This window comes from Lycium ferocissimum, chromosome 1 (genome assembly GCF_029784015.1).
Source record: "Lycium ferocissimum isolate CSIRO_LF1 chromosome 1, AGI_CSIRO_Lferr_CH_V1, whole genome shotgun sequence".
Taxonomy (NCBI): Eukaryota; Viridiplantae; Streptophyta; class Magnoliopsida; order Solanales; family Solanaceae; genus Lycium; species Lycium ferocissimum.
Window position 1 is genome coordinate 31,655,577 of NC_081342.1, and position 13,126 is coordinate 31,668,702.

The window sequence follows — 13,126 nt, forward strand, 5'->3', positions numbered from 1 at the left end:
CTGGGTACGCCAACAATATCATAACCGAGATGGAACAACAGATTCCAATGTCTACTAACAACATGTCCCATCAAACCAACACAACAGAACAATCAAATCACAATACAACGGGGTGGCTATCCCCATTCACTCAACAGGGCCCAACCTAAGACAATATCTAACCCAACTTCATACCCGAAGGTTTACATGCTTTCTCCGACAATATAATCTAAATATATGCTTCGCTATATAAAGTCTCACCAAGGGTAAGCCATAACCTACCTGGATGGCCGAACAACAAACACCAATAAATCACTCTATCGCCTTCCCCTTCCGCAGAGCCTCAAGATCAAAGAAGTCTAGGCATATTCAAAATCTAGATTAGAAATCATGAAGAATGATACAAATATTACTACCATTCAATTTAGGTCAAATCCAACCCCAGAATTTGGGGAATGGGGACCTTAAGGTCAAAACAAGAAATTCAGAAGTGAAATATCAAATTAAGCACTAGGTGATCATAACCCAACAACTAATGGCTAAATTAACTCACAGATTTACCCAATTCTGAATTTGAAGCAAAACCCCTAATTTGGGTTTAAACCCTAACTCTTTGATTCCGAAATTCAACACTAATAATGGAAGATATATGATTAACAACCTTAGGTTTATCAAAATTTAGCATAAACCCCACTAATTTTACCATTAATAAGCCTAGATAGAACATTCATTATCTCCACTTTTATCTTCCATTACTATGGAATTACTAAGGGAAAGAGGAATCTATAATGATTAGGATTAATGAAATAGTAAAAGGATTAGCTAGATTTACCTACAAGAGTTTTCTCCAATAATCTCTAAGAAAGTCCTCAAGAGCTCAAATTTCGAAATGGGAAATAATGAGAAACTAAGGGCTTATTTAAGACATACTTAATGAAATAACAGGCCTGTTACCGTCACGGCGGTAACGGGCCCGTAACGGCGGTAACGGGCCCGTAACGGCGCCCCAACATACCGTCCCAGCGGTCTGGCAAAATCCCACTTGGCTGCCCCAGCGGCCATCAGGCCGTAACAGCGGCGCCGTTAGGACTGCACTGGTGCCGCCAAAGCGGGCACCGGGTACCAGAATCCCACCAGATTTTTCTAAGTCCCAACGAAATCTCTTACCATTCCCGACGCCATCTGCTTATAATCCACGTACACAGACCTACACAAAAATGTGCTACGAACGCACTCGTGGCCTCCAAATTTCCAACGAAAGTCTCGTTGACCGAGTCATCCCCCGATACCTCATTTCCAATTCCCAACCCAAGTTTCATAATGCATCCGAGTGCATTGGAAACCGAACCAGATATACACACAAGTTATAAACGACCATCCGGACCTCTCAGAATCGATAGAATTCTGAAAAAGGTCCGTTTACCTAAAAGTCAACTTTAGGTCAACTCTTTTTCATTTAAAACCCATATTTTACAACAACAAAAAACGTCGTCAGAATCAAGCCTAGACACCTCGGGGAGCATGCCAACGGTCTCCTCGGGTCAAAAATGGGCTAATTAATGCTCGGGAAGGGCAAAATGTTTGGTCGTTACATGAGATACTAATTTAATCATTGCTCATCCTCAAGCAAATAAGAGGAAGGGAGCGGGGAAATAACTGAATCAGTGAACAACTGGGAATATCGGCTACACATGTCGGACTCTGTCTCCCAAGTAGCCTCCTCAATAAGACGGTGTTTCCATTGCACCTTCACAAAAGCAATCTGTTTCGACCTCAACTTTCGAACTTTCCTATACAAGATCGTGATAGGCTCCTCCTCATAAGTCAAATTCCTATCAAGCAATTTAGAATCCCAACGAACAATGTAAGTACCATTGGCATGGTACTTCTTCAGCATTGAAATATGAAAAAATGGATGAACTCCTGCTAAACCTGGCAGCAATGCCAACTTATAAGCTACATCACCCACATAAGCAATAATCTCAAAAAGACCAATATACCTAGGGCTCAACTTGTCCCTCTTACCAAACCTCACGACACCTTTTATGGGTGAAACCTTCAATAGAACCTAGTCACCAACAGCATACTCCAAATCCCGGACCTTTCGGTCCGCATACATCTTTTGCCTACTCTAAGCTGCCAAAAGCTTAGCGTGAATAACTCTCACTCTATCAAGGGACTCTCTCAACAGATCTGTACTCTAAGATCGAGCCTCGAACCCATCAGCCACGACCACCGGAGATCTACATCTCTGCCATATAAAGCCTCGGCGCCCACCAATCTCGAATGATACTTATTTGTTATTGTACGCAAACTCTACCAATGGTAAGTGCTGATCCCAATGACCACCAAAATCAATAACACACGCTCTCAACATGTCCTCGAGCACCTGGATGGTCCGCTCGGACTGGCCATCGGTCTGGGGATGAAAAGCTGTACTGAGATCCAATCGGGTACCTAACTCCTCATAGAAAGCCCTCTAAAATTCGAAAGTAAAGATAGTACCCCGTTCAGAAACAATAGAAATAGGAACCCCGTGCAATCTCATAATATCCTGAATACACAACTTGGCTAACTTTTCCGCGGTATAGGAAACCTGAATTGGAATAAAGTGAGCGAACGTAGTCAACCGATCAACTATCACCCAAATAGAGTCATACTTGCCCAGGGTCTTCGGAAGACCCACAACAAAATCCATAGTAATCCTTTCCTACTTCCACTCGGTAATGGGCATCCTACGAAGCACACCACCGAGTCCCTGGAGCTCATACTTTACCTGCTGACTATTACCACACTTAGCCACGAAATCAACTATATCTCTCTTCATCCGACGCCACCAATAGTGCTGTCTCAAGTCACGGTACATCTTAGTCGCCCCTGAATGAATTGAATAGTGAGAGCTATGAGCCTTAGATAAAATCAACTGAATCAAATCACCAATACGAGGAACGTACACTCGCCCCTTAATCCTCAAAATTCCCTCACAATCAATCACAACCTCCTTGGCCTCGCCTCTCAGAGCTCTATCTCGAATCTTGCTCAACTGAGCATCCTCAAATTGATGAGTCCTAATCCGGTCGAATAAAGATAACCTCGCCTCTATACAAGCCAAAATCCTTCCTGGGGCTGAAATATCAAGGCGAATGAAACTGTTGGCTAGAGTCTGAACCTCCATGGCCAACAGATGCTCAGAAACAATAATTCGAGCCAAACTCCCCATACTCACTGCCTTGCAATGCAAGGCATCAGCCACCATATTGGCTTTCCTGGGATGATACAAAATAGAGATGTCATAATCCTTTAGGAGCTCCATCCATCGGTGCTACCTGGAATTAAGATCTCTCTAGGTAAACACATGCTAAAGACTACGGTGATCGGTGAAAACCTCACAATGGACACCGTACAAATAGCGCCTCCAAATCTTCAAAGCGAAGACCACAGCCAACAACTCCAAATTATGGGTAGGGTAATTCTTTTCATGAACCTTAACCTAATGGGAAGCATAAGCTATCACTCTACCCTCCCGCATCAACACAACACCCACACCCGTACGAGAAGTATCACAATAAATCGCGAAATCCTTACCCTCCACGGGTAATGCTAAGATCAGGGTTGTCGTCAAAAAAAGCTTGAGCTTTTGAAAGCGCTCCTCACAATCATCTGACCACTGTAAGTGAACCTTCTTCTGAGTCAATCTGGTCAAAGATGAAGCAATAGCAGCAAAACCCTTCACGAAGCGACGGTAATAGCTGTTGACACCTAATTTTGGCTCGACGTGCTTAAAATTAACATTTCGGGTGGTCCTGATTCGTTAAAGAGGGCGAAATAGCTTTATACACATTTTTACATTTTTTGACAATTTATTGATGATTATCCTTATTTTAGGAATTTTATCAATTTATTGTCATTTTCAAGAATCATTATTTTTGAACATGTACAGCGTAATACTACCATTTTGTGCAATTAATAATTGTTTCTTTATTTTGTAGCAGTACATTTTTGTATCTTATACATTAATATTTATATTTTATACTTCCATTATTATTTATACATGTATTAGTTAACTGTATTTTAGTACAGTCCATCGATGTAGAGAAAATCGGAGCAATTAATTTTTCAACACAGAGCAACAATTCGATCAAGTCAAGGTCTAAAAGATGAAATTTGAAGTGATGGGTTGGGTTCTTTATCCATTGGTTAACAAATTTTTACACATTGGTTAAAAGAGGTGAAGGACCTATTAGGCAATAACCCAAAGGTTAAAATGAGCATTGAGGGGACAAGGGGGTATGGCTTTATATTCTTTGGATAATAAGATGGGTCATTTTGTTTAATAAAAGAAATTGGAGGGTTCAATTATATTTTCATCTCTTCATTACTGCACAAAAATTTTAAGATCACTAAATAGACCTAAATGGTCTTCTTCTTTCTTTTTCTCTAAAACAGCCGCTAGGGCTATCTCTCCTCCAACCAGCCACCGCCATGCTCCACCAGCCACTAATCCCTCATCTTCCTCTCCCCCTCTTCTCCCCACTGCTATCCCGTCACGCCCTCACCATCCCGGAGCTCCGACGAGCTTCACACCACCGCCACAATGACAACACCACCACTAGTTACACCCTCTTGCTACCTCTGTTCTCATCCTCTCCCTCTTTCCTCACATGTGTCACATCAAAAACGACCAGATCTATTCGAGTTTTAACTCGTCCAGCAATAGTCGGTCGGAGTTCTATTTTTCCGACGTCGCTCCGGCGTTCGCCGTTGAAGCGATGCCGCCACTGTTCTGCCTCTGTTTTACCATGTTGATAGCTTTGTGAGATGTTTCTGTTATTGTTTTGCTCAAGGCTACCACTGCTGCTCAGATTTTGACTGGTTGCTTTATGTTATTTTGGGTTTCCAGTGGTCGTTTGGATTTGTTTCGGGTGTTGGTTTGCTGCTCCGTTTGATATTGTGTTTGCTGCTCCATTTTTCTATTGTTCTTGCTACCTTGGACTGTTTTTCTCCTTTTTTTTTGTTGGTACTTTTAACTGATATAAACCAAATACTATATTTGACTGGCCGATGAAGAAATTTTCGTCAATTTCCAAGGTCTCCCATGTACAAAAGATTGGTTTTTATTTTAAGTTTATTTATCATTTCTTTAATTCATTAGATAGTTATTTATTCTCTTACTAACATTTTTTCCATGTGCTTATACAGGTACCGGGAAATACATCTCGAAGACGATACTCGGAAGGAAACCGAATCCTTTTGTTTGTATTTACTTTCCGCGTTCTTTATAACTGTACAAAACATAAACTCGTATTAGTGGAAACTTTATTTTGGAATGACGGGATGATATACTTATTCACTTGTCGCCTCATTTGTTTAACTTAAAATTTTTCATTCGCTATAGGCAAGACTTAGGCCGTCAATACTTTCATAAATAGATTAAATTGACTTGGTATAAATACTTCGTTAATTAAAATCACACTTTTGGCATTTAGGCAGAAAATACTAGTCCATCCTTTATTTTATATTTTTTACACACTTTTAATACAATGTACATTTTATATTGTTTCTTGTATACTAATACATATTTTAGTTAAGTTAATTAACGGTAGGTAAATATTTTGTCGTCCATTTATTAAAAAAAAAAAAAATTTATTCTCTAAAGGCATTACACATTTTCACTCATTTTTTTTATCCACAATTCCTTATGCTTATTTTTTACCAATACTTTTTTACAATTCTTTTGTTCCTTACTCTTTTGATAGGATATTCATTAAACAAACACTCTTTTATGAAACGGTAGAAACAAGTCAAATCGACTTCACTTTTTTTTTTTTTTTGAATTTTTTTGTTATATAAGATCTCTACATCATTGAATATTTTTAAAAACCTTTTTACATTCTTATGCACTGATATATCTAGTTATACAAGTTTTTATACATTTTTTTTATTTGATATACATTCTTTTATATTTGAAATATATTCTTTATATGTTTCATATACTTACATTCTTTTATATACATAAACACGCATTCTTTATATACTTGATATACCTATTTTACATATTCTCATATATTTTATGCGTCTTTTACATAGTTATATACATTCTTTACACTAACAGATATACACTCTTTATACCAACAAATACACTTTTATACTTACGAGGTACATTCTCTTTAGACTCCTTCATACATTTCTATCGATATACATTTTTTATAAAATACTTTATACTTGACATACATACATTTTATACACTACATATACTTAACATATTATCACCTAGTGTAGCTTTTCATGAAATCACAAAATTTTGAAAACAAGTAATAATAATGATAGACAGATAGATAATCCCCCTCTAGTGTTCAGTTAAAATAAGTTTAAGGACTATCTTCAGGCAAGCTCTGAGGGATGCTCAATACCTTCCCTCGGGGTAAATAAAACTCTTATCTAGAATCTCATATGTTTCGTGGACTAAAAATGGAGTAGACACACAAATAATACAGGTTTCCTGTTTTTCCTTAAAAATAAGGTGGCGACACTAACCCTTTTTAAACCAGTTAGAAGGACCAGGAAGTTGCAAACTGTATCGGACCCGTTCAAAATAGGGCGTAACAATAGCTAGCTAAACCCACAAACCTACCAATCTCAGTAACAGTAGTGGGCCTCGCACAACCCCTCACGGCCTCAATCTTCTGTGGGTCAACCATAATCCCATCCGTAAACACAACATGACCCAAGAATGCCACAGACTCCAACCGGAACTCACTTAGAAAACTTAGAAAACAGGCTATGCTTCTTCAACAACCCAAGAACAGAATGAAGATGGCTCTCATGCTCCTCTCTACTCTTGGATAAACCAAGATATCATCAATGAACACAATCACGAAGGAATAAAAGAATGGCCTAAAGATGCCATTCATCAAAGTCATAAATGCAGTCGGGGCATTAGTAAGCCCAAAAGACATCACCAGAAACTCATAGTGTCCATATCTCATCCGAAAGGCTGTCTTCGGAATATCCTCCGCCCTAATCTTCAACTGGTGGTAGCCTGAACACAAATCAATCTTCAAAAACACAGAAGCACCCTGAAGCTGGTCAAATAGATCATCAATACGAGGCATAAGGAAATTGTTCTGAATAGTGACCTTGTTCAGCTGGCGGTAATCAATACACATCCTCATGGTCCCATCTTTCTTCTTCACAAATAACACAGGAGCACCCCAAGGGGAGACACTCGGTCTAATGAACTCCTTGCTCAATAAATCCTGTAACTGCTCGTTAAGCTCACTCAACTCGACAGGTGCCATCCGATATAGCGGAATAGAGATAGGGCAAGTGCCTAGATCTAAGTCAATAAAGAAATTAATTTCACGATTGGGTGGCATACCCGGCAAATCCGACAAGAATACCTCTGCAAACTCGCTCACAATAGGAATAGACTCAAGGGGTGGAGATACAACAGTCGTATCACGAACATAAGCCAAATAAGCCAAACACCCCTTACTTACTAACTTCTTTACCCGAAGGAAGGAAATGATCTTCTTCAGAGCGGGACTAGGAGTACCCCTCCACTCAAGTCTGGGAATGCCCGAAATGGCTAAGGTGACTGTCTTGGAATGACAGTCCAAGATCGCGTGATAAAGAGAAAGCCGAGACATCCCTAATATAATGTCAAGGTCTACCATATCGAGAATCATCAAATCTACCCAAGTGTCATACCCCATAAAAGTAACCAAACAAGACCGGTAAACTCGATCAACAATCACAGAATCTCCGATCGGAGTAGACACAAAAATAGGTAGATCTATGTTATTAAAAGGCAAATGCTAACCAATGGCATGAAATACAGATACATATGAATAGGGGGATCCAGGATCAAATAACATAGATGCTGCTCTATGACGGATAGAAATGGTACATGAAATCACAGCATCTGAGGCCTCTGCCTTGGGCCTACCCAGAAATGAGTAACAATGGGCTCCACCACGCCCAGTCTGAGATCCCCTTCTAGCACTCTGGGAACCACCTCTAACAATCTGGGATCCACCTCTAAACCACGAGAACCACCGCGGCCTGACTGAGCACTGTCCCTTTGAGAAGTACCACCTCGACCATCAGACGGTGTCGAAATCCTCTGTGGCTGATAATCCCGTCTGGGTCGGGAACACTTCCTAGCAATATGACAAACCTCTCCATATAAAAAGCAAATCAAAGGGGTTGAAGGCTGATAAACTGAAGCTGAGGACCCGGATGAAACAACCCTGTCTACTGGTCTGGAAAATGAACTCTGTGAAACTCTCTGTCTGGGTGGCTCACTTGGGGGGGGGGAGGCTTGTAAAGCTGAATGCACAGGACGGATGGAATATGGCTGATACGGCCTAGAAGACTAGCCGACAGCCCTTAAACTAGAACCACTATAACTCCAGTCTGACCCGGTCTCTTATCACCACCACTAAAAGTATGGGCCTTAGCGCCCTCAACCATAGAAGCATGCTCGATAATGGACTGGAAGGAATCCCCCATAACCTCCATCTAAAGGCAAGGAATCTGTAGAGAGCCGACTAGTCCACTAATAAAACGCCTGATCCTGGCGGCCTCAGTAGGGATCAAAGGAGTGGAATAAGGAGCCAGATATAGAAAGCTGGCACATAGGTCACCAAAGACATACCCCTCTGTGCAAGATGTAGAAACTCTTCCCTACGCACCTCTCTCAAAGACCGGAGCACATACTTCTCAAGGAAGGACCGATAAAATTGAATCCAAGTCAGGGGAAGGGAACCCTCGGTCTGCACGCCATGAAATATCTCCACCACGTCTTCACATCGCTACGAAACTGGTAGGACACATAGTCAACCCCATGGGTCTCCACGATCCCCATCCGATGTAGCAACTCATGCATATCTAGAATAAACTCATAAGCATCATCAGACGATGTACCAGAAAACCTCGACGGCTCTATCTTCCTGAATCTCCCAACAAGGTCCTGATCGGATACAGTCATAACAGTGCCCTCCATGGGCCTCAGATGACCAGGAGTGAGTATCGCATCAATGCGAGGAGTCATAGCTGCAGCGGGATGTACTACCCAAGTAGGTCCCTTCTCAGAGGTCTGCGCCCCAACCCTAGTCTGTGAACCCCCACCGGGAGTAGTATCGACTGCCGCCTGCTGGGCATTAAGATAAAGCAATATTCGGGTTATAGTATCATGCATGGACAAATCAGAAGTAACCTCAGGCTATGGCTGTGCTGGAGCCACATCCTCGGGCACAGGAGATGGAGATCTCACTCGGTGCTATCCTACTGCAAGAGCCCTAGCCCTAGCTAGGGTAGCGCTGCGGCCTCTAGCTCTGCCGCTGTCACACCCCAAAACTCACCCTAGACGTGATCGGCATCCGACGTCATGAACAACATCAGAAGAACCTAAACGATGTACTATTAACACTTTAACCCGCCAGATTCAATATCATCTCCGACAGTTTTTTTTTTTTTTTTAAAATTCAAATGAGTCATGATATATGAATTAAATTAGCGAAAGTATTTAATGTCATAAAACTTAATCAAAACGTATCACATTCCCAAGAGTTAAACAACTAGAAACCTACCCACAAGAATGTATACTATGGAGCTTCTAAGATAAAGAATGATTGTCTAACACATCGGGACGCAGCCCGCTAAAATGCTAAAATAATGAATAAATATAATTAGGGTGTCCCACGAATGAACATGTGGGCTCACCAAGTCAGCAGCAACAACAAGTACTTCCTAAGCGCCCGAAGTATGAAGAACCTGCTCTTCTCCGTTACTTAACATATCATCAAAAACAACAATGGTATGCCTGAGTACTTCGTACTCAGTGAGTGCCTCGGGGACAACAAGTAATACCAAAATAGAGTACAATAATACTTAAAGAAATAAGTTCTGAAAACCATGTGAAATCAATGTAAAACAGTTATTCAACTTGTGCATCTCAGTAAGCATTATCAAAATCGATTAAGAAGCCTCTTGTCAAGTTACAACTTTCAAATAGGCCTTTCAAATTGATCATGATTATTAACAACAGTTCCATGAAAGAGTAAGAATATCACACATGCCAATACAGGCCCAAGAATCAATCACATCGAAGGGATGACCGTAGAGGTTCCCTAATCACAGCATACCACACCGGAATATTTAATTCTCGGTGGCTATCCTTCCTCCCGAATAGCTAGGCATAAACCGCACTTCGGGTAGCGAATCCGACAGTGGCCACTCTTCCTTCAGAATGGCTAGGCAATTACCACACTAGGATCCATAGTGGCTACCCTTCCTCCCGAGTAGCTAGGCCAAACACAACAATAAAATTCATACCATAGAAGCCGATTCACAATTTGTCTCAAAGTAGTCACACCACCAATTAGCATTAAAGTTCATTATGCCATATCGTAAAGATAAACCATTTCAAAGAACGTCTTGAAAATGTTTACACTTCTTTATCCAAGATTTCAATGTCATAGTTCAATATGAAAAACATTATTACTAGCCCTTAGCTGTCCTTATTGACCATCTCTTATAGAAGAAAATGATTGTGATTTCATATACGCATATATAGGATAATACAATCAAGGTTTAATATGGGTTTGTCCCCTCACGCACACCAACCACAATCAAAACATGAATTAGGGTTTTTAAAGTGTGAGAAGTTCACCGCTCTATTCAATAAAGAACTTTTGAAAAGAAGACATACATCCGAAATAAGATTTTTAAAAGAGAGACATATCTTAATTAAGCCTTACGTATCCTAACAATTCACCTTCTTAGCGAAGAACTCCCAAAACCTTAGCTTGAGTTACTTTGAGAAGGATTACTTTGCGAACCCTAGGTTTTTCATTCAAGAATCATGTTAAGAATCATGGGTTTAATGCTAGGATTGATTAATAACATTAAAAATGTTCTTACCTTAGTGTTTGGAGACTTGGAGAAAAGAATTTCGTCCTTAGGGTTTATGAGAATGTGAATAAGTGATAAAATTAACTGAACCCGCTATATATATACACAGCTGGCGGCTGGCGAAATACGCCCAGAAATATGGACCGTATTTCAAAATACGGGCAGTATTTAACGTTAACAAAACCATGAGCAGTCTACGGAATGGGTGAAATACGCCGTAAATATGGACCGTATTTCAAAATACAGACCGTATTTCAAAATACGGGCCGTATTCTCTGGTTATATTTTATGATAGCAAGAACAGTGAGCACCCAAGGAAGGTGGGTGAAATATGCCCAAGGAATACAGGCCGTATCCTTTGGCTGTATTTTACATTAACCAAAAACAGTGGGGTCCGTTTCTCCAAGACACTTTCACACTTAACTCAGATTTACGAAGTGTTAAATTATCCCTCCTTTAAGATCATTCGTCCGTGAATGAGAGTCGCAGCCCACCAAGGATTCACTAAAAACATAAGTTGTTTCAAACAACGCAAACGATTCGTGTAATTATAGCTAGAAACTCATCTCATACCTGCAGTAGGGAACAACCTACTCTGCTTCCCAAGTTTCTTCTTCTGTGACATGGTTTCACCACAGGACTTTAACTGAAGCTACATCCTTCGTCCTCAGCCTTCTAACATGACGATCTAGAATCTGGACCGGTTTTTCTTCGTAGGATAACCCTTCATTAATTTCAATCTCTTCAGGGTTCAACACATGGGAAGGGTCAGGTTTGTACAACCTCAACATTGAAATATGAAACAGCGGATGCACCATGGCCATATCAGAGGGTAACTTCAACTCATAAGCCACCGTCCCAATTTTCCTAACAATCTCATAAGGGCCAATGAAACGAGGACTAAGCTTTCCCTATTTATCAAACTGCATTACTCCCTTCATCGGCGACACTTTCAAGAATACCTTGTCACCAACAGAAAACTCTGGCTCACGTCGCCTCATATCTGTATAAGACTTCGTCTACTCGAATTCGTCTTGAGTCGATGTACAATAAGATTAACTTTCTCGATTGCTTCATGAACTGAGTCAGGATCCAACAATTCTACCTCAGTTGGTTCAAACCAACCAATTGGAGATCGATAACATCTCTCATAAAGAGCCTCAGAAGGAGCCATTTGACTACTGGCTTGGTAGCTGGTGTTGTACGCGAATTCCACAAGAGGTAAATGTTCATCCCAATTTCCTCCAAAATCTATAGCACAAGCTCGCAGCATATCTTCAAATGTCTGAATAGTTCTCTCTGCCTGCCTGTCAGTTTAAGCATGAAAGGCAGTGCTTAATTTCACTCTAGTCCTGAAACCTTCCTGAAAGGATGTCTAGAAATGGGCAGTGAATTGCATACCTCTGTCAGATATGATGGATGTCGGAATCCCATGCAATCTAATTATCACCTTTAGATATAGCTTGGCGTACTTCGTTGCCATGTATGATGTCTTCACAGGGAGAAAATGGGCAGACTTTGTGAGTCTATCCACTAGCACCCAAATCGAATAAAATTTGGTCTTTGTGCGGGGTAAACCCACAATGAAATCCATATTGATCTCCTTCCACTTCCACTGTGGAATGTCGATATTCTGAGCCAGACCTCCAGGCCTTTGATGTTCAGGCTTCACCTGTTGATAGTTCAAACACTTAGCCACAAAGTTAGAAATATCAACCTTTATGCTCTTCCACCAATAGTGTTGTTTCAAATCCTTATACATCTTGATGGATCCCGGATGAACCAAATATTTGGAACTATGAGCTTCCATCATTAATTCTTATTGAAGACCATCAACGTCAGGAATGCACAATCATCCTTGCAATCGTAGAACATTATCGCCAATCCCAACGGTAAATGAAGTGTACTCACCCCTTTCCACCCCATCTCTCAGCTTTGCCAAAAGTTCATCCTCATATTGCTTGGATTTAATCCTTTCCACAATGTCAGACTGTGATTCCCACTAACTCTTCATCTTCAGTTTCATCAAGTCTGACCCCAAGACTAGCAAGTCTTCGAATGTACTTCTCTATGGGCATGTCATGAACGCGCAAATAAGGCAACGTGCCTATAGATTTTCTACTCAAAGCATTAGCAACCACATTAGCCTTACCAGGATGATACAAAATATTCAAGTCATAATATTTTAACAACTCCAACCACCTCCTCTGTCTGAGATTCAACTCCCGTT

At 40.7% G+C, this 13,126-nt stretch overlaps 1 protein-coding gene across 1 annotated transcript; it reads right to left on the reverse strand.

The window, feature by feature from the left end:
• Positions 1 to 11,525: 11,525 nt before the first annotated feature.
• Positions 11,526 to 11,897, reverse strand: LOC132064020 (uncharacterized). The gene is made up of 2 exons (XM_059456875.1): positions 11,859 to 11,897; positions 11,526 to 11,807 (listed from the first exon to the last, which is right to left on the reverse strand). Exons 1-2 carry the CDS (start codon positions 11,895 to 11,897, stop codon positions 11,526 to 11,528), a joined length of 321 nt encoding a protein of 106 aa, XP_059312858.1.
• Between the last annotated feature and the right edge of the window lie 1,229 nt (positions 11,898 to 13,126).

What these genes read in the sequence shown, in the direction of transcription:
- LOC132064020 (XM_059456875.1), bottom strand. Translation starts at nt 11,897, where the DNA reads ATGAGGCGACGTGAGCCAGAGTTTTCTGTTGGTGACAAG. An exon ending in AGTTTTCTGTTGGTGACAAG is followed by an intron (nt 11,808 to 11,858) that starts GTATTCTTGAAA and finishes TTTGATAAATAG; the next exon opens with GGAAAGCTTAGTCCTCGTTT.